This window comes from Prinia subflava, chromosome 1 (assembly GCF_021018805.1).
Source record: "Prinia subflava isolate CZ2003 ecotype Zambia chromosome 1, Cam_Psub_1.2, whole genome shotgun sequence".
NCBI lineage: Eukaryota > Metazoa > Chordata > Aves > Passeriformes > Cisticolidae > Prinia > Prinia subflava.
Window position 1 is genome coordinate 82,033,202 of NC_086247.1, and position 22,424 is coordinate 82,055,625.

Below are 22,424 nucleotides of genomic sequence, written 5' to 3' on the forward strand. Positions count from 1 at the left end.
TCCCTCCACGTCAGCAAAAGCACATTCATCCATTATCTGTCTCTTTCCCATCCCACTTACCAAACAGCTGTAATAAAAAATCCCACCTTATAAATTATTTCAGGACACAAAGGGAAATCTCTCCATTTTGTAACAGCTTGGCTAATTTAAAATGGAATGAGGATTCTTTTTCCCTCATGTTTTATGCTAGCATATGCTTTCTAAGACATCATATCTTGTTATCAATTTATAGCAAGTGTTCATCCAGATTACTACACAGTCCTCCAGCAAATGCAGAAACAAATTGACATTAAGAAGCCACACGTTTTCTGTAGGGAGTCACCTTCTGCAAACCTTGCCTGCCCATAAGTATGCATAAAAATGCCACTTCTGGGAAAAAAAAAGATTGAATTCTTATCTTGGGGGAATGGAGGAGGGAAGTTGTACTATTAATAAATCCAAATGTGAGGCTTAAAAAAATTATGCAGAGTTTAAACAGGGATTATATATTGTACTCCCCCATTTGAGAAGGAATGGTAAGGCAGGCCAGACATTGCCATTTTTTCCTTGAAGACAACTCATTTTCTTTCCTATGCTTATTCAGGACTCAAGATTTGAGTGCCTTTTAAGTGAGAGTCCCCACAGGAAGTGCATCCTGGCCCTTTCCCGAACATGTCAGTTCGGTGGGTATGCAACTCCACGGAAGTGAAATGCCCTCTTTCCCTGTTTAGCTTTCAAAAGAAGTGAGGCATGTTATGTTTTTCTTTTTTAATGACTGAGGAAACCAACTTGCCTGTCACACCTTTTGCTGCAATTGGACATGAATAGGGATCCAGCCATCACTCCCAGATTCCCTGTATTTACCAGAGGGTCTGTTTAAGAAGCTGATAAAGGAACTTTAGAAGCCATCAGGAAGGACATATTTCCTCAGACTTCTTTGCACAGGAACTGAATTTCAGCAGCTCTGCTCACATACTTTATCAGCCATGGGTGCATGTCCAAGGATGGTCTTGGATTTGGAGAGGTAGAGGCTAAACTGCAAAACCCAGGCTGGTGTGGTGAGTACAGAGCTCCTCAGGATTGCCTGGGCTTTGTCAGAGGCCACTTGGGTCCCCAGAGCAGGAAGCAAAGCAGCCTAAAGTCACCCTGATCCACATTTCCCTCAGGCCTCCGTACGGACCGCACCTCTGAGATGCGGCTCCGAATTCCAGTCAGCCTTGACTAAACCCCATGTTTGGGCATGGGGTTTGTCCCTGTGGGGCAAAACTGCTGAGAATAGGGGCTGCTTCAAGAGCAACACTTATCTTGTGACCAGGAGAGCAATCACAGCCCTCATGACTGCACACAGTGCCCTTCCTTCAAGGCTGCTCCCAGAGGATGGCACAGGGGAGGGACACCCACTCAAATCACTTGCTGGGCTGGAACCCAACCCCTGCATTGGCGGTCGGCATGTCAGAGTGCTGCTGGCATGAGATTAATATAAATGCATGAAAAGGTACATCCGAGGGGTGTTCCCTGAGTCGTCCTTGTCTGGCTGCATCCCAGGATCACAGCTGGATAACCAGCTGTGTCCCAGCTCTGAAGCACTGCCAAGCTAGAAGCCTCTTTGCTGCCACTCCTCTTTCTCCTTGCTGGTACTTATTTTCCCTTTTTCCACACCTCTGCTGCATAAAAATTGCCCATATGACGAAGAGTATTACAGTCAAAATCTCATTATGGGCACAGGAGGACACACCTTTTATGCAGAGCTGACAATTAGAACTTATTGTTAGTCTATTATTTCAACAGTAAAATCAAAATTAATCAAACTGTTATTCCAAGTCCAGCTACAATGATGCTAATATTTATAGTTCACATTATCTAAGTACTGCTAATTCCCACTAACAGTACCGCCCAATTTGTTACTCAACAACTTTCTGGTATCTACCTATTTTTGTTATATCACACTCACCTTTCTTATGAGTAGCAACAACAAATAATTAGCACCTTAATTTCTTCACTGAGAGGAATATCTTTCTTTAGTTATGTGGCTGCTTGGGATTTTTACACAGTCTGTTAATACCACTTTTTCAGTTGGTGCCAAACTTTAGTTACCAGTTATTCACTTAAGAGGTGTTGGAACAACATGCATGCTGTAATTTCTTTGGGGTAAAACCATGAAATTTTACAGAATGAAGATAACACCAAAAATAAGCTGAATATTTGTCATCTGTTGGGCAATTGATGATTAAGCTAAAACAAACTAATGTAAACTCAAGACCAGACAAAGCCTGAAGTGGCCTGTGTTAAGGTAAAACAAAATCTGCATTTTTTCGGTAGCAATGGTAACATCTTATTTCCTAAGGTGCAGGGCTATAAAAGCTGTGCTCACACTGGTACTGCTGATGCAGTCTTGTACATGCCAATTACATCAATGCTTATGTCAGTGAAACTCTTTTGACCTGTTCTTTTTCCAGCTACAGCCAAACAAATTGCAGTCAAAGTATTCTGTGCTATTCCCCCAAACACCTGAGGTTTTCTTTCAAGCTGTTCACATCCGATAGAGTCACACTTCCATTTTGAGGAACTGTGACTTGTGGTTTTAATCATCCATCCTGTTCTGGGTACTAACATCAAGGAATCACTTAAGCTATTCAGCACTGAAATTAAAGTTCATTTCCTACCAACAATAGTAGGATTACAGTAACTGTTATTAGTTTAGGTAGCAGTGCATAGCACACAGGTACAGGCTTAAATGTGTATATATATATATATATGTTTTAATACATATATATATGCACATGCAAGCTCAACAGTTGGAATATGGTACTGACAATGTACAAGTTTCTGAAAAACTTCAGGCATTTGTAAACAGAAAGGAATGAACATCTAAAACCATACATCCTAGACTGAAGTAGATTGAATCTTGTTTTTCGATAAACAGAAAACTGAACCTTGGGTAATCTCTACTGCTTTACAAGTGCCCATATTTGGAAAACAGTCATATTACCAACTACAAGCTAAAACAGCTTGCAGTAAATCAGAAGAAAGGGGTACTGGTTATTGATTATGAGAAGGGAAAAGACGCAGATAATTCTGGGGAAGAATTCATCTCACATTACCTATGTACCCAACATCTGTGTGGTGGATAAGTTGGAAGGGTTTTAAATAGGAGAAAGAATCTAATTTCTGGTTTAAAACAGAAAAATTATGGATTTGATATGCAACTGAAGAAACAACATTTTGTCACAAGACAATTCAATAGATAATGTGTAGGTAGAGCTAATAAATTCTAATAAACTAATAAACTGCTGGTGTAACCTCAGTTTTGTTTTTAAACTTGTCTTCACTCAACAGGCAAGAGACATCGTAAAACTGAAAATGTCTTACGGCTTCTTTAAGAAGAGATGATGAAAAACAAAATTTTCAAGTCTTATGTAGAAAAACCTTAAATCTTACAGAATAGTGAAAAAGAAATGTGTATGTATTTATGAGTTTTTCCATGTTCAGTTTATAATAATGTCTCAGATTTTTTTGGTGTCCATAGAGTCTTCTGTTTCTGCATTAGGTCTAAAATGTCAGGGTATAAAAGGCTTAAATGCCATTGACTTGATTGCAGTAAGAGTTTCTAAATGCCTGTGAAGGCCTAGTCTTTACATTCACTTTCTAGAGTTTAGGAATGGTGGCTTTACAATTCTCACAGAACTATACTGAGAATAAATACAGTAAAGATTATGAAGTGCTAAAAATCCTTGGTAATTGAGACTATGTGGGTACCTTAGGTGAATAAACACTCATGTTTGCAGGACAATTTGACAGTTTTCAGCTTACATCAGCTTGCCCATAACTAGAGGTGAAAAGGAAACAGGAAAGCAGAAACTGGGAGGACTTTAGGATCAAAGCTAAGTGGCCTTGACAGGAAGGCTTTTATCTCTCCAGAAGGAAGCAGCCCAAGCTGATGACTGTCAAAATGCACTAGATGTGCATGTAATATTTAAGATACTCAAGTAGAACATATTATGAGTGCAAATAAGTCCAATTTTTAGAAATTTGAGATTTAATTAATTGTATTCTTTTTTGCAAAAGCATGGATTTCTCTGGAGAGAGTCAGCAAACATTTGGTCACTTCAAGTTGTATTTAAGTTCCAGTCATTTAAGCTCTTGTCATGAAAATCAGGCTAACAGAAAATTTTCCATCAAGAGTAACACAAATTGAAAGAAGCAATAGTAGAACTAAGAAACATTTTTAGAAAATTAGGAGTGACTCGCTAGCTCTACTGACACAAAATTCTTAACAGTTTCAACAAGACTGAGGCTGATTGTTCCTGTTCAGTGCTTTCTCTGAGTGTATCAGAGAAGCTTAGATTTGGCTCAAGAAAATACTTAAGATACATGGAATCTTTCCATTAATGGAAGAATAGATGATTTACCCCTCTGTAATGTGAAGGGAAGCATCAGAGATTGTACTGGCATCTCAGGTGGTCACATTTCTTTTCTTACTGGAAATAATTTTCTTGAACATTAACTGCCATGGGGAATGCCTGATGAAAAGGATTTTCTGAAACAGAAGTAAGTCTCTTTTGTCTAGATTAGTATCTCCTAGTTTTTTTTTAAAACAGGGACATCTGTTTACAGGCATAAAAGCTCAAATTATACAGAAATTATTTCTTTTAATTCTGCTCCTCCCAGACTACTTCTCCAGTGTTTTTGATCTTGGCCATCAATCCTAGCAACTCCATGGAACTAATTCAGAATCAAAACCAAAAACTCCAGTGAGCAAAGGCCAATTTTGCTGTCTTCATTGGCTTGCACAGAGCAATGTTCTACTGAATCCTGGACTGAGAACAACCACTTGAATCACACATTCTGTATTTTTAGGATTAGCTCCTTTATTTGTCTCAAACATAAAAGCAGAGCTGTCCTAGAAGCTTCTAATCCCCAATTTGCTGCATATGATGAACACATAGTTATTTAGCATTAACAATACAGTTAAGAGTTGCAGGATGGCTCCAGTTCCATTACATGGGAAACAATAGAAAAGAGTCTGTCTGGAACAGATTTTTAAAATAAAGCACCATATTCCAGTCTCCATTGCACAAGGGGAAGATTTCAGTAATTCCATTACAGACTCCACTTGCAAAAAAACAAACTCTCTATATCCCAAAGAGATTCCACATATAATTGCAAAGAATTTAGCCATACGAGAAACACCAATTGTTTTAAATCAGATTGCAGTCTTTCCTGACTTTTGTTGATGTTGTTTTCTTTTTTTTCCATTCCTAAGAAGAAACATTTTTACAGGGACTTGATCACATACATTTTATAGGTTTCAATGTCCAGAGAATACTCCTCACCAGAGGAGTATACTTTAACAATACAAGCAAAGGGGTTAGTGACCTGTATAGTATTTGATTTGCACAACATATATATACAGAGCTCTATGAACCAAGAGGAAAAAAAAAAAATTGTGCCATTCAAATTTCCTCAGTATTTATAATTAAGCAACTCATTAAGGTTTTTCAAAGAAATAGTGACATAAGTGGCATTATTAAATACTTCAGAAACTATTCAGTCACAAGTAACATTATTCTTTCATACATTTTCATATTCTGAAAAACATAAAATTACTAGCAAAAACCTATTAAAAGGCCCTCTCAAAGAAGAAAGCCACCTCTCAGATTAATGATTTGAAAAGCAAGTGTGCATGTTTCCTATTCAAGAAACTTCAAGAGTTTCAGAAACATCACTCACTGTTCACAAAACCTCAGTTAAATAATGAGTCATCGTGGCTGGAAATACACATTGAAGTGGTAAAGTTTATTGCCTCACCTGAAGTCACAGGTTGAATGTAGCTGCTTCTGCCACGCACTTGAACAATGAATAAATATCATCCTTCAGGAAACAGAATGTCCTACTTGTCAGATTGCTAGAACATCCCTGCCAGCATGGCATGGTATTTATTCACACACTGAATGAACAACAAGCATGTTTTATTCCCATTTTAATACTCATTATTCAGTCCTAACAACTCTGAAGTCACTCAGAAATGGTCACTCTTGCTGCTGCAGATGCTTACTCATGCTAATCCTCCTGGACTATCCTCGTGGCGATCTCCACCCCCTGCCATCCAGTGTAGCCCTGTTGAGAAGATCTCCTAGATCCTTAACAGGATCACAAGTAGGATCAAAAGATCTAAGAAGGGAAGCCAGCCCATCTTCATTAGCTCTCCTCTCTTGCTACAGCTTCTTAAGCTGTGTAGTTAATAAGGGTAACATTAAGAACCTTTTGGAGAATATAGAGTGTTTTAGTGCAGCCAGTTACTATCATGATCAAAGACATAACAGACCTTTTCACCAAAAAAGAGACATGACCTCCTAATCTACTGTTCTTTTAATAGCACATTCATAATGAAATCAGTCTTAATGGGCATCTCTGTATTTTCTAGTTGACTTCTCCCATTGGAGCATATTTGCACAAATGGAGTTCACTTGCCCACAATGAGCTGAGCATTGCAGGCATTTCTGATTTGGTAGCACTCTGCACTCATTTCACACTGGTAAATGGCCATGAAAGTCTATGAGAGATGAGAAAGCTCCTGACAATCAAATGCAAAGTTTAGCTATTTCCATCGTGCCCAGGTTCCAGTACCTTATGTCCCACCTCATTTGTTTTCGCCTAACTTCAGAGTGGGAAATTAGCATATGTTTCTGTCAAGAAGTCAGGAAAAATGTACTGAGCACTGAGCCTTTAGCAGAGAGGAATATGCAAGCACCAGCTGGTGAATAGAAAACTGCTTAAGAAAGACAACTGCTTTGCTCTACCAGAGATGAAAGGGGGCACACTGGGAGCAGGGGTAGCGAGGAGAGTCCCTGTAGCAGGGAACTGGGAAAAGTAGGCAGAAAATATTAGGGCCACTAAACAAAAAGAAAGAAATGAAAGAGACAGCATCCATTCTATTTGGCATTGTGGCTATCCTAGAAATGTGAAGTTACAGATGGTTGTAAATAAAGATAGAAAAGAATAATCTCTTTTTTACATAAGAAAAGTGCGTAAGTTCTAATATGCCTAAATTAGAATTGTGAGAATTCTGCTTACCTCTTTGCCCTCACTTGCTAAAATGGTTCTGTTGTTAGAGTATCTGGGTTTCTTCTAAAGGAAATAAATCAGGATTTTAGCAAATAATATCATATTTCACAACAATATACACTCTGCCCAAAGCACATCCAAAACACCCCTGTCAAAGAATTTTCTTTTACTTGTGTCTGTTATTGAACTGCCTAATTGCTACTGTCAAAAATAGTCAGTCTTTGATGAGAAGATATGCCTGTGCCTATTGAAAAAGACACCTTACCTCCTCCTTTCTTTTATTCCTGGCTATGCATGTGGAAGTATAGCCTCTGCCTTCATTATCACACTACAATACTTGAGGGAGAACTGCAATGCCACTAAAGCATCTGCAAGCCCAGTTTTTTCTCCTCTGTTTGGAGAGTATCGCTGACACTTTGGCTTTGAGTAATTGCTGATCAGCACAGAAAGGATCTGTTCTGTTCTGTTTTATTCTGTGGTTCTGTTTTATTTATGGGCACTTCTGGATAATTTTCCTCAGATGGCATGAGGGTGGATATCTAATAAATGGTAGGCTGAATGTGCCTGGAATAAAGCAAAACAGGGTCTCTTCCCTAGAGCAAGAGAAACAGCTTTAAGGGAGAAGCTGACCGATTTTTTTCTTTAATGTATCCAAAGATTTTTAATAGTTTCCTTACCAGATATTTTTAAGTGGTGGCATCTCATACCTTTCTCAGAATTTTGTTTAAAATAGCTCTATTTGTTTTTACAACGAAAAGCCTAAAATGTCATGGATCACTTCTAAGAGCCTGTCTAGGAGACTTCCAAATTCCAGTGTCTAAACAGAAATACAACACGTATTCAGGCCATGTAGCTTTTTCAGTGGAAGTCAAAGCACTTTTGATTAGGCACTTGATGGTCACCTAAGAGTCTTTCTATTTCCTGGATAGGAAGGCTAGGCTCCTTTTCAGACATCAAATTTTGATGCATAATGTAGACTGAATTTCTTTTTGACGACATGCCTGTTTTGAACTGCCTGCTAGTTGTCTGTTCTAACATACCTAAATAAATAGATTAAAAGGGTTAGGGAAAACCACAGCCTTATAATTTGATAGTAGTTTATTGAATGTCTGGGAAGAACAGTAATTTTCACAACAAGATTACAACATTGCAGACTTACATCAAGTACTGTAACAAGAAATAAGATTTTCTTACAGCATTTTCATGGCTTCAGAGTTACTTTGGGTACTGCTGGAAACTCTGGCTGTAGTTCCATGCACATCTGCTATTCTCTGCTATTAAGGCTTTCATCAGGAATAAAAAAATGCATATCAGATATGCATATCAGTAGGAGCACTACTGATTTGTTCTTCTAGTAAACGTAGTTGATTGCTTGGCTGTTTTAGTCTTCCATCAAGGAACAACTTAATATAATTTACAGTATTAGTCTGTACTACCTGCTAGTCACATCCCTGTCCCTGGTTTAGATTAGAACACAGAATTAGGAGGGTGCTTCCTGCTTCAGGGGGACATTGAAATGCTGTGGAGGCCTGTCCCCACATCACCTGCAAAAGGCAGAAGCAGCTGGAACCCTTTTGCAAGACCAGCTCCTGCTCCGTGTTAGCGCCACCCAGAGGTAGCTCACAAAGAGGACAGGATCAGCTAGGGCTGTGTCTGTCCTTCCTCTCCCGTGGCACTCCCTGCAGAGGTGACCAGCCTGTAATGCCTACATAAGATTACTGCTCTTGCCTTCACACCCAGGGAGTGTCAGATTCTTTTCCAGGTGCTCCAGCTGCAGTGTCCATGCTCAGCTCATGTCATGCCCAGCTCACACCAGTGTTCAGCCAGTATGTGCAGCAAAGCTGTTGTAGTGCTCAAAGCACAGGTAGGATGGCTTGGACTTCCATCAGAAAGGTAGAATAATAACCTGGTGATTGCAATACTGCTGTAAGCCTCAAGACTCTAGGTCCAGATTCCAGCTCTTCCACAGATAATCTTGATTGAGCACAGAAATGTCATTTAATACAACCATACAGTGAAAACAATATTTCCTTTTCTGTGCCATTCCTCTGTCCTGTGTGTTGGGACTGTTTTTGCACAGTGGATAAAAGATACACTCTAGGCTAGGTACAGAGACCAAGAGTGGGAATCTCTGGAAGAAGATAATACCAAGACTCTTTTCAGATACCAGATGAAAAAGAAAATTAAAATCTCCGAGAACAGACAAACACCATCATCAGTTCACTCACCAGCTATTGACTAAATTCATACAGTCATCTTTTGCCACGGCCATTCATGAACTTAAGAAGGAGGTACACTTCTCACTTCCCGTCTTTTGTCAGTGCGTGCTTTTGTGAGGCCTGGTGCTCTCACTAGGTCCACTAGGATTAAATCATTTGTATTGTACAAAACCACCATGTTAATAGTTCCCAGTGCAAGGTGGAGGTAGTAGTTATCTTAGTATTGCTGCTGCATTTAGTTATTTTTGTAGTTCTGCACCTTTTTTCCTGCTGAGGGAACTGAATAAAAAAATGACTTTGAAAGACATTATAATCAACAGCTGCTGGCTGCAATTACATTGTGTACTTGATGTCTTCATAAAGTACCTCTAGTTTAAACCCACAAATCTTTCAGTTTGAATTCTCTCTTGGCTCTGTTCGGTTTCATTATTTCAGTGGTGTATTTACAGAAATGATTGCTAGAGTATATGGCTTTATATAACAAAGATATAAAAAAAAGGTTTTGGAAGATTAAAATTTCATCAGCTATCTTTACACTGAAAAAATGACATTTTGTTCCATTTATGACTGATATTTACAAAGGCAAGCCTTGTGGACAATAAAGAAAAAAAGCATTTTGGTTTCAGTGCTGTAAAAGCTTATTCACACTTGAGAAAATTATTAGATGAAGACTTTCAGATTTAAATGGTCATAAGAGAGACATAATTGTAAAGTAAGCTCAAACTTAACAACGGTGTTTTAAGTCCAAGTCAATTATGGACAAGTCTGCAGTGTTACAGCTTCTGAGCACATGAAACTTAGCTATTACTGAAAATATCCAGCAAGACATTCTTTGCTATATATGAAAATGTATTAATATGATTTATTAAAAATATATTACTATGACACTGGAAAGAAGTTAATATGATAAATTTGGAAGCTTCTATTTTTTGAAGTTAACAGGAATACTTTTTTTTCCTTTGTGCAACTAATGTCACTTTAACCTTTCTCCCTCCATGGTGAGAAAGTAATTTTTTTTTCAGATTTTCCTTAAAGACTTAATCATCTACTTGCAGTCTTGCCTCCAGGCTATCAGAGTCACATTCTGCACATTAGATAGTACAGCTCCAAGGACACCCTAGGGTCCTGGCTTCTCTGACTCATTCAAATTTTCCTAGGGACTTGGACATTGCTCTTTGGTTTTGGCTTTGCAATAAGGTAAAATCCAAGCAACAGATCAACAGATCCTTACCTAGAATGCCTCATCCCATACCCCAGACTCTCCCATCTGACACAATAAATGCAGAAGTCATTATTTAGCCATTTTTGTCCTCCCCCGTCAATGCTTTCCTCACCTTTGGTTCCTCAGGCTTTGACAATGTGTTGTTGCTGTCTTCCACTGTCACAGACCTGACAGATTTAGCACTTGCATGTGATGCTTGAGCCAGGGGTGGGTCCTTCCAGCAAGACTACATGAGTAGAAAGAATTCCCTTTGCTGAAGGACTAGAAAGTGACTCTCCTGCACAGGGAAGCTGTGAATCCAGAGCCTGCAGTCCAGGTACTGTCACTGCCAGTTGGCTCTGTAGAATTGTTTGGAATTTAGGCAGGCTCAGTTTGCCTGACAGACTTAATTGATGCTGGTTGGGTAAGCATCTAGTAAATGATGTCAGAATATTTTTAAGGTGTTCCCACATCACCCACAAAATTAAATATAAATTAGAGCTTCCAGGGTAGAACCCGCCTTTCCTTCCAAAGATACTGCTGGTAAACACTTCATATGATGATGAAGCCAGGGATTCGTTTGTATCTTTCTAGCAACAACTCTAAATTAGACCTGATTTGGGGGCAGTAAAGGTATATATACTTGTGTATATTCATAGTGTAATCTGCTAGAACGAGAGAGTAGGGTCTGTTCTCTGTACATCTTTCTTTAAGAACTTAAGCAAACTCCTTAAGGATAGAGGCAATTTGTTGTGTCACAGAAATAAACAAACAAATAAATAAGCAAGCCTCAAGCCATAGAACACGTCCCATGCTTGGTTTCCTTTACGCGATGCCAAAGCAAGTATTAACTTCCACCTCCTCATTCAGTTTCTGTGCGAGAACAGCAGTACATTGTCAGTTCTTCAAAACACTGCTGATGTTCTAATCAAAACACAGAGTGCTAATGGACCTTAATCCAAGTCTGCGAGGCTTTGTATGCAGCGCCGCCGAACAATGAAGCTGTACCTCAACAACCAGGGAGTAAAGGATCGGTTAAACTTGGCACTTCTGCCTCAATAAAGGTTGTATGCGAAACTTTAGAGACATCGATCGTTGCTAGCCTGTTTAGAATCTATTTAAAATCTAATGATCAGCAGCTCATAACATCCAGGATGTATAAATTCATACAAAACGTAATTGAATGCATGGGTTCAGAAAAGAAATTATCCTGAAGTCCAGACCCTAGTACGCTTTATAAAGCATATTCCTCCGAGAGTCTGCTGATGGAGTGAGTACTATGGAGCTGAACAGAAGGGAATGAGGAGAAGCTGTTTTCCCTCTCCTTGCTGATGCCTCTCATGGCAAGGTTCTTTGCTAGTCTGGTTTATTTAACAACCAGCTGGGAAGACCATTGCAACGCACAATGCTCAGCAGGAGCAGGGGTGGAACCTCTTTGGGGCTCCTCATATCAGGAATCTGTACCTGATGCCTGTCACTGTGCCAGAAAGTCATCTCCAGGGCAGGGCTCCCTGATTCATAGGAGTAACTCCAATGGATGCATTTCCTTCTTGATTTATAGTTGAAATACTTGGATATTGCTCTGGAAGGATGTAAATTTGCACTGAGTTCTCACATTAAGACATTACATTAATGAAGTATTGGAGAGGGTGAATAGAAAGGCTGACTGTGACTACTATCACCTGGGGGAAATAATTTTGAAGTTGATACTTATAGTGATTAAGCAATTGTCTGGGGTTTAAATCTTTCAAAGAGGCATGAACATAAACTTCAGATCTGCAGCTTGTCACACTGAAGAAAGTTCTGTGGCTGCAAGTGACATTGCTTTTATCTTGACCAATGACCATAGCTAAAGTTAAACTGGGATTCTTTTTAAGCTTGGATGTGCACATTCCTTCTTTTCTCATAAAAAGCACAGATTTGCTATATATTTGAGCTGGCAGAGCTAAGCAAGTTGTCTGAGACTGTTGTACACTAAAACTGTTTTTCACTCTTGACAGTTGATTACACAGCAAGTTCCCCAGCCACCTGACCAGCTGATGGTTGAGAGAAATGCCATGTTTAAAGTGTCTCTTTTCACCTGTCTTTGTGCAATGTGAAGAAAACAAATTTTAGCCCCCATCCCTGGGTCCTGTCAGTTATATTTGCACATCTACACTTAAAGAAAATAAAATCTCCCTGGTGAATGACTTGTTTTCAGAATAGAGATTGCACAAAAAAACCCTATTCCATTGCAGAGACCTCTCTGGAGCATGAGACACAGGGACTGGAGCACAAAATGGCATCTAAGAGCCACAAGAACTCGCTCTGCTAAAGGCTCAGCTCAGAGTGGAGTGGTCAGTCCTTTTTATTCACTCTGAGTTTGTCACTATGACCCATCAAAGAGTAATCAGCACCGCCAGGGCAGAGACATCCTGGATTCAGTAGGTACTTACCCCAGTTGCAGGCTTAAGCCAGGGTCTGTAAAGGTGTGTCTCCTCTCTTGCCACTCACAGGGAAGCTCCTGGGGCTTAGCTGCTCTGCTGCATCATGAAGGCTCTGCAGTCAAGAAGGCCATTATGGGATCATGCCCTTATTTCAGCATTTTGGACACATCTCTGTGGGGAAGAGTAAAAGGCTGCATTTCACAGCTATGATATCATTCTTGTAGGCTATAATTCAGCATGAGCCACTATAAAACCTTTCTCATGACATCAGAGCTGTGAAATATAGCTTACTTCAAGTGTAGAAAATTCCCCCACAGGAATAATTGTTTCCTGGCAATTGGTGTTTGAAGGACTGATCCTTTAAAAGGCTGGCACAAAGCCCATCTAAGTAATGCTGCTTCAGGCAGCACTTCTCAGGAAATATTGTGTGCACGAGCAGAGGTATGGAGCCCCACCACAGGATCTGACCATAGAGGTGGTGGGATGGGCACTAGAGGAGCCTGTCACGTGATGATTTTCACTCCCTTATGTCTCAAAAATCCATGCAGACCTCATTAATATCAAAGCAGTAGGTTTGCTCATGTGCTGCACTCCTTACCTGAGACTCTGCCTCCCCAGTAAGGGAAGACACATGTGCACAGCCAGAACCACTGTCTAATCCATCTTTCCACATCTGCCCTCCAAACACAGATCATCCTGATATGTCCGTCCTGATACATGGCAGCTCATAAGGCCTGCCCCTGCTCAGGGCAGTACTTAACTCACCTGGGCAGGTCCCAGCCTCCCCCCAAAGCAACCTGGCAAGAAAATGCAAATCAAAAATGCTGTGTGAGACACAATTTCCTTTTCCATATCACACGAAAGAAGATGTCCGCTCGAATACAGTTCAATGAGAGCCAGGGTAATAATAATTGATGTTGGCAGAGCCATGAAGGACAAGACCTTACAGAAGGGTACAGAAGGAGGAGAAAAGAGACTATAGACATAGAGAGGGTTAAAGCCTCCTCAGCTCTCCCTCTCCTGGTGCCTGAATCTGCTGAATCTGCTGTCTGTGTCCTGCTCTAGCAACTGCACACTAGTTTGCCACTGCTCCATCAGTTGCAGTGAAAGCAATTGTTGAACACGCTGTAAAGCTTAGTCATGCCAGCTTTTCCTGTTCCTCCTCTGGGAAGGCCTTGTTGTGATGGCAGCTCTGTTCTTGCTCTTCTCTCTCTGTGTGTGGTTACATGTATGTGTGAATACACCCAGGGCTCTGTGTGTCTCTCTCAAGCTCTGAAAGCTGTGTGTGGACACAGTTCCCATGACCTGCAGGACAGAGTTGTCTTTCCCTGGCTAATAAGAAAGCTAATTACAACCCTTCCCTCTTCTCCAGAAGAAAGCACACTGCATCAGAATTAGTTGTACTATTTACATTCTTCCTCTTAATGCTAAAAATGTCACTCCTTCTCACACAGAAGTTGCCTCTTAACAGTATTTTACCTTTTGAAACACTAAAATAATATTGTTTGAACAGTCCTGTTCCATTACCTAGTATTCATATAATAGATAAGTGGTATTTCTTTATAGAAAATTATTCACTAACAAGACTTCTAAGAGACTTGAGGTTTTTTCATACAATTTATTACTAAGAACAACAGCCAGAAGAGTAGCTAACTCAAGGCATTGCAGGTACTGTAACTCCTTTAGCATAGCTCAAAGGCTAAATCCTGTCTAATGTACACCTTTAAACAGACAAACACATTATAGGAGAAAAAATGGTCTTTGAAGGTCGAATATGATCCAATGATCATATACACAGGATCCAGTATGATTCTTTGAAGGTAGAATATGATCCAAGTAGTGTTTCATGAAATGCAATGAAACAAACAAAAATTTTCTCTTCCATTTTGTACGATCAGATTGTCATTCCACGGTCTTTATTTACAAATACCGAGAGATGTTCTATTGAATTTTGAGCTGGTTCAGAATGATTTATTGGATTTTGATCAGAATACTGAAAAAAAAACCCAAAACCTTTTTTTCAAAGAGCATCAGTGAGAAAGCAAATGAAAATTAATCAAATTATCCTTCTCTGAGGTTATAGATCTGTTTGAACTAAAAATTTAATGAAGTGTTTACAACAAAAATATATGTTGTACAATGTTTCTGTCAACTAAATCTGATTCCTTCACATTATAAAATGTTCCAAAGCTGTTCATTAAGCATTTTGTATGACTGGTTACCTGAGACACATAGCAAATTTTCCTCCTTTTGAATAGAAGCTTTCAGCTTTTTTGAAAACAGAAGAGCTGTGCATAGTACTCTGGGGTACTGTATCTGTGGCTCTTTGCATGCTGAAAATTATGCAGTATTCAGAGACAGAGATAATTGTTGTAATTATTTTGTAGATGCACCAATATTTAGTATTAATAATAGTAGGAAGCAGCAGCTAGTGAAACCCACAGGTAGCAATGAACTAGCTGTGGTTTGTTTTCTATTTTTACAAGTTATAAGTGAAAGCATTTATTTATATAACTATGTATTTAAAGATTCAAAACTCTGGCAGTAGATAATGAGAAAACCAAAGTGTCCACTTCATTTCCTATGCAATAACAAGCAGGTCTATTATGTGTGAGACATTGACAAATACAGACATTTATTTCACTAACCTGTTAAGCCAGGTCTTTCTAAATGGAATTAAAGGCAAAACTCCTTAAATGAGAGGGAAAAATCCTGGAGTTAAGTCCCGTCTCTTCAGTCCATAAGTATAGCAAGAGAATGCCTCCTGGGAAGATGGTGTGCAGTTTTGCTAGCACTTCTTTAATGTAATATGGTAGCCTCATCAAGATCCCCAATCAGAAAGTAATCGGCTACATCCCAAAGTTCAGGCAGTAAAAAGAGAAATATCTGGCTTGCCTTATCGATGAAGGGAAGCAAATGGGGTTAAAGGGGAGCCACACAAACCCTAAATCCAAACATCCTGACTCCTTCCCTAGAGTCGATATAGATTCATTCAGATCATTTGAAGGACAATTTGCAACATTTTGAATCAGAAACAGCCCAGGCTTTCAACAGTCATTACTGCTTGTCTGCTTCTTGGACTTACTTGCTGCAGTGATGACAGTTAAGTACCTTTGGAAATGCTAAAAAAGTTGTTATTTCTCTTTTCAGAGATCCTTTGAGACTGCAGAGACTATTTAAAGAAGGAAGACGGCATGAGACTGGATTGAGTGCAGTAAAGTAGGTTAATTTGAGGACAAGACAAGAAATCATTATTCAGACCTTTTTGTGTTGCCGTGATGAGAACTTACCATTGCTTCTGGCTGCTGTTTTGGGCTGGTCAGCCCCACCAAAGTTTCTTAACTCCATTATCCAAAAGGACTAGTGGCTTTCCAGAAAAGGAAAAGGTCTTGGTGTTGTCTGGAAACAGCCGGCAAGACCTCCATCGTTCCAAAAGGAGCTGGATGTGGAATCAGTTCTTTTTATTGGAGGAATACACAGGAACTGACTACCAATATGTTGGCAAGGTAAGTTTCTTTCATATGCATCTATATTTTGATTTTAGGCACACTGGAAAGCCAGCAGTAGCAAGTAGGGAAGAATAGTGCCTGGTACAACTTTTAGTTCATGTTCCTGTGTGCCCAGCTTCTGCTGAAGAGTAATTCAGTGGAAAGGTTTGTGAGCTTCAGCTTCAGATTGTAATCAACAAGTCTTCATTTAACCAGGAAGTCCCATGGCAAATCACTGGCAATTCTATTAAAGATTTTGCATTTAATTTTGTGTCTGGAAATAATGCAGTTTAATTATAGGCCAGATTTTTAGCTTTAAACTGGAATATGTGTTTTCCCTCATGTTCACTAATTTTGCTGCAGTCAGACTACATAAACCAGGAGAGGTTTAGATATTTTAGGATTCACAGTACCTACATTTTTGGTGAGGATTCTCTCTGCCCAGCAAAAGGTAATTGTTTCCCTTTTTATTACCCACTGCACACAGCAATGCTGCAGCCATTTTCTAACAAGGTTTTGTGGTGCCACTGAGGACTGTGTGACATGACCTTCACACCACCAGCCATGCAACTACAAAGCATGGTAGAAGCACACTAAGAAGCAAGAGGCAGCTGTAAATTTCTAATCTCAGAGCATGCTAAATTTCTAATCTCAAAGTTATTTGGAAAAGGGTAAAAAAAATTTTAAAAAGAAAGGTCACAGATTAACTCTGAGAATGTCCACCTCCCTAAGCAGCAGACCTCCATGTAGGTAACAAACTTTGTGTGAGCTGTAGAGCTAATGCACCTGTGTTAAGAGCCTAAAGAGAGTCTGTACTGCCCACGGTGCCACAGTGTATAGGAATATATCTTGCAGAATGCAGAAATTGTGCTACTGACGATGCCAGTCAAAACAGAAACAATACAGCTTGGTTTTCCACACTAAAACAGGGTTGGATCTGATCTAGTTTGATCTCTCAAGCCTCTTAGCAAAAGCTGCAGATCACAGTGGTTTGACATTTTAGCTCCCTCTGAAAGCTTCTGAGCATTCCCATGAGAGATGGTGGCTGCTTTTCTTGCCTGCCAGTCAGCTGTCAGTCAAAGCTGGATGCAGCACTCCTTTCCTGCTAAATGGCTGCAAGGCATGATTCAAATGAGGAGCTACTCAGCTGGTGTAATACTCATAGAACTCCAGCCAGGATAATCAGCATTCATGAATGGTACCATTGAGCCCAATCTACAGGAAAAGGCCAAAGGCAGAGAGTCCTCAGAGAGGAGAAGTAGAGAAGGAAAATGAGAGGGTGAGAAAGGATACCAAAACAGAAGAGAGTAAGAGGAAAAAACTAGAAAGACAGAGATGGAAGGAATGGAAGCTTTACAAAGAGGAATCAAGATGGAAAGAAGGGGGAAATGACATTAAATGGGAGTAGAGCATAAGAGTTGGGATAAAGTTTACCTAAGGAGAGCAAAAACAAAAGCAGAAGATGAGATAGTGAAGGAAAAAAAACCAGGTATGAAACATGGAGTCAAGGACAAAAAAACCGGCAACAGACTGAAAGAGTCCTCCACACACTCTCCTGTTTCACAGTCTGCTGGGGGTGGTCAGGGTAATGGGGATCTTTTTGTTCAAAGATAAAGCATGTGGTCCTCAGGTGATTCGGCAGTCTCTCATTGTCACCGTGAATTTTGATATTAAACCTGATTAGCCCTCCATTCTTTTCTCTGCAGAATTAGAGTACAAGCTATTGACTTCAGAGGGACTGATGGGGAAGTGAATATTCCTGCAGGATAAGTTTGCTGAGAGACAGTTAGAAAAAGGTCTAGTTGGGCCAGAAAACCAAGAAAACCAGTTACAACAGGATTCAGAGAGAGAAAAAAATGTACATTATTTTAAAAAGTTTTCTTCTACCTATTTGTACTTTATTACACTTCCTGTTGTAAAACATAGAAACAACACATAATGTATAAATGTCATTGATTTTGTGTTTCTAAGCCATTCACAAGTGGCCTTTCACACATCTTTCAAATGCCAGAACTGCTCACACTCTTTTAACTGAACAATTAGCCAAGAGGCATGGAAGAGCAGCCTTTTATTATTAAATTTGAGGATTGGTGTGAGGGGAAATGATAGAAACATCTAAATGTCTACAAATTGAGGTAACTAGGCAATTTATCTGAGCAATTAAACTTGAATGATGTGGGCAAATGAGGATTATGAACATCTTTATGAAGCATGTTTTTTTTTCTCAGAGGACTAAGTGTTAACCTTAAATATGGACTTAAAAGTGGTAGGATTATGAAGAAGAAGAGTGAACAGCAAAACCTTTTAAAACAATAGCAATATATGTATATAAAAGGGAATTGTGCTTATGCCTTGCTGTATAAACAGGCAAACATGCATCTTCTGGGGCTTTTGTGTTCAGTGGTTAAAGCTGGTGAGCATTAACATCATAACCATAAAAAGAAAAGAATCTATATAAGCTACAAAAAAAAAAATCTTTTAATCATGCTGGTTTCACTTTTACCTCTTCATTTTTTTAACATCTGTTTAATCCAAACATCTACATGAAAATTTGAGATGTAAGAAGTCTGTTGTGAAAGATTCGAAAAAACAACATTATTTGTATGAGCTGCCCAAATTACAGTTGTAAAATCCTGTAACTGCTTAAACTACAAAAAACACATTTGCATCATAGTTGTTTCAGAGAGTAGGGAAAGAACAGTGAAAGGGGATGCATTCAGGTTTGGGATAATGGAAGAGAGAGGTTGTTTCTCCCTGAAGACAGAGCTCAAGGCAGTACTGAAGACAATGCTGTAGCATCATCTGAGTCACAGACCAGAGCACTGTTGTTGTCTATACCCTTTATACTCTATTCGTTGAACCCAGAGTTTTCCATCCTCTAGGATTAATTGTCCAAGCATACATGAAACCTTTTTTTTTTGGTAGCTGTGGGTACTGCCAGCAGTTAAAAAGTGCTCCCCAGTATTGTGTACTGCACACTTCATTGTCAGCCTGAACATGCAGCTGTATCTCAGTGGACAAGGATGTGCAGCTGCCAAGAAGGCACTTGCAGTGTTATAAGTACGAGTTGATGTTTGCTGTGGTGCTGACACCAGATCGATGGCTTTATTACCCACCCTCGTGTTCCTGAATTTCATTCCTGTGTATTTGTGAAATAAAGCCTTTTTAAAAAGAGATGAAATTCACACCTCCAGTCACTCTAGTCTCAGACCTAATAATAAGGAACTTGAAGAAAAGTTCTAGACTGGAATTATTCATTGCACTGCTGAATAACTTGTGAACTATAGCTGTGCATTGAAGTGTGACTGATGGGCCCAGTGACATTTTAACCTGAAGATATCTTTTCTTCTGGTTCAGAAATTGCAGCACTTGGCAGGAACTCAATCCAAAAATAAAATAGAAGTACATGAGCATCAAAGTAGAGAAGTGTGTAGCTCTACTACCTATCCAAAATTTGCAACATCTGAGTTGGGTTTTAAAAGAGATCTAGTTGTCCATGTGACTGCTTAGTACAATTTGAAAGGGCTGAGGTGAATGCAGCTTTAAATCACAGGTAAACATTGAAGGGGTAGTGCAACTGTATATAAAAATGTACACTATGTTTCCTAGAGATCTTCAGATATTCTAGGGGTAAAAAAAAAATTCTGCCCTGTTCCAAGATTATACTCACAGGTATAGTTACTATTTGTATGCACTTGACAGCTTTGACATGGTGGTCCCACTGGCTAAATAAAATCCATGTACTGGCATCCGTCACTGAGTTTAGAGCACAAACCTAGAATCATTGTTACATAAAGGGATAGGATTCCACTTTCTTTAAGACTAAAGAAAGATTTGAACAAGTCTTGAATCCTACTCACTAACCCAGGAGCAGCTTCTGGCAGTCTGCAATGGAAAGGACCAATGTGCTTTCCTGGTAACAACAGGCACAACTGTGGAATGGTTTTGTAACGCTCAGGCTGGCTGGCACTAAAAGGAAACTTCCAGACATACTTTTCATTTCTGCTGTGTCTTATTGATGTTCATATAGTTCATGCAGTATGCTCGCCTGGAAGCTATCTGATGTTACTACCTGTACAACCCATCATAAACAATCAACCTCTGCTGACAACTCCATTTTTCAAGGAAGATAAAGTCAAACTCCTCCCAGTATGTGGCTTGGCAAAGCAAAAAGGATACTGTGTTACTGTAGGCAAACCCAGAATCTTTTTGTTTGGTGTTGAAAGAACCTCTTGGAAAGATGAATTCCCCTCTGTCAAGGAATGATTTAAGGTACTGCTGACCCTGCTTTTGAGGAGGGGATGAACTAAATTTTATCACAGTATAGTTTCAGCAGTGTTTTTCTTTCTTTTGTCTGATTTTACTTCTGGCTACAACTATTCTGAAGAAAAGCACAGCAGTGTATTTCAGCAGAAGCAAGTGAAACAAAAGGCAGAATCTCTCTAAGCCATTGCAAGTAGAGAGACTAAGCAACATACTGAGCCAAAATTATCTGGCTGTGAGCACACACAAGGGGCTATTTAAACAAAGAAAATTACTGCCATATAATACAGTCCATGCCTTTTCAGCATTTTAGAAAGTAATGGGTAACATTACTCCAATGGTTAAAAGGTATCATATCTTAATTGGATGGCATGATAACTAGCAAGAGAAATCTTTACTTTCTCTTAGATTTTAGTGCACTGGTATTCTGTACTTACCTTTAAAATTAAAAAAAAAAAAGCAAGATGTGAAAACTCAAACTAAAATGAATCCCTCATCTGCACTTTTAACATCCTTTATGCACATTTATTGGCAGACACTTGCTCAATATTTGTTTTTCTTGCCTTGTAACTTGCACTACAATGCATACTTGCTGCCTTCAGTTCCGTGTTCCAAGCACAATGACTATTTGTTAGTTTTGCAATGCCTAAAGTCAAAAGTTAACCCTGTTTATTCGAAGAGTATCTCAAAGCAATTTCCCATTTATTTTTCATTACTAGAATAGCCTCTCTCAGGGTCTAGATTTTGCATTCTGCATCCAGAAGAACTGTAAGCATTAGGACCAACCTTTTGCATGTGACAAAACTGATGTACAGGGAGGTTAGGTGGCCTTCTGCACAGCTAAAAGTCAGAGATTTCAAAACCAAGATTGGAAAACAAAAAAAATCAGAGTTCTTCGCTCCTTTCCCCCCCACCCCTCCGTCCTTCCCTGCCACCCCAGTTTCTATGATTAGGTCACCTGCCTCCCTCTTCAATAGGCCAAGTACTCGTCATTCTCTTAAAAAGTAGAGCAAATGCTGTGGCGCACCTGCGCTCCCATTATTCCTCATCCATCAGTCATATTTTATGTTCCACCACTTGACTTTCCCAAGTGCCCTTCATTTCTATGTTGAATTGCACACACATACACACACTTGTCTTGTATTCCTCTTTGAAAGATTTACCGGCACTGATAGAAGTTCTCTGTACTGTCAGTCTCTGCGGAATAGAGACAACTCCGTAGCGAGGGACAGTTGAGAGGTTAGAGGCCCAGGACAACAATCCAGAAACACATTTTAAACCATCACACAGGGGCGAAGAAAGGAGATAATGAGCAACGGGTGGGATGGGCAAGGATGCTATTCAGAAAATGAAAAGGCAGGAAATACAGCACAGTTAATGTTTACGATCATCATAATTGTGATTCTACTTGGCAACATCCTTGTATCCAAATATATTACAAAATATGAGAGTCTTACAATCATCTGTTTGAAAAGAACCACATTTCCTACATTATGGCACATGATGGTACTTACAGTGCAACGATACAGAACCTCCTCCCCTTCTTCCCATTCCACCTACAGAAGCAAATCCTGTGACCCTCAAGGCCATATTTCTGTTAATTCTTATTTTTCATTTTTGTGTCGCAAACAAAACAATTTTTGTTTTCCACATGCCAATTACCCACTCATACCAATGCTTACATTTTGGATCACATTTTTTCACAGATTATCCTATTCTACTCTTGTTAGCAGTCTGCACATAGTCCTGAATTGTGTGCCCCTAGGCTTCTAGCTATAGAAAA

At 39.5% G+C, this 22,424-nt stretch overlaps 1 protein-coding gene across 4 annotated transcripts in view; it reads left to right on the top strand.

Annotated features, from left to right (window-relative positions):
• The window catches only part of CDH6 (cadherin 6), a 110,517-nt gene that overhangs the window by 43,373 nt on the left and 44,720 nt on the right, over nucleotides 1-22,424 (top strand). For all 4 annotated transcript variants that reach the window (XM_063400509.1, XM_063400501.1, XM_063400516.1 and 1 more), the window contains one exon: nucleotides 16,041-16,396. In XM_063400509.1, coding sequence (XP_063256579.1) covers nucleotides 16,169-16,396 — 228 coding nt within the window. In that variant the 5' untranslated portion in view covers nucleotides 16,041-16,168. The remainder of the gene's footprint in view (nucleotides 1-16,040; nucleotides 16,397-22,424) is intronic.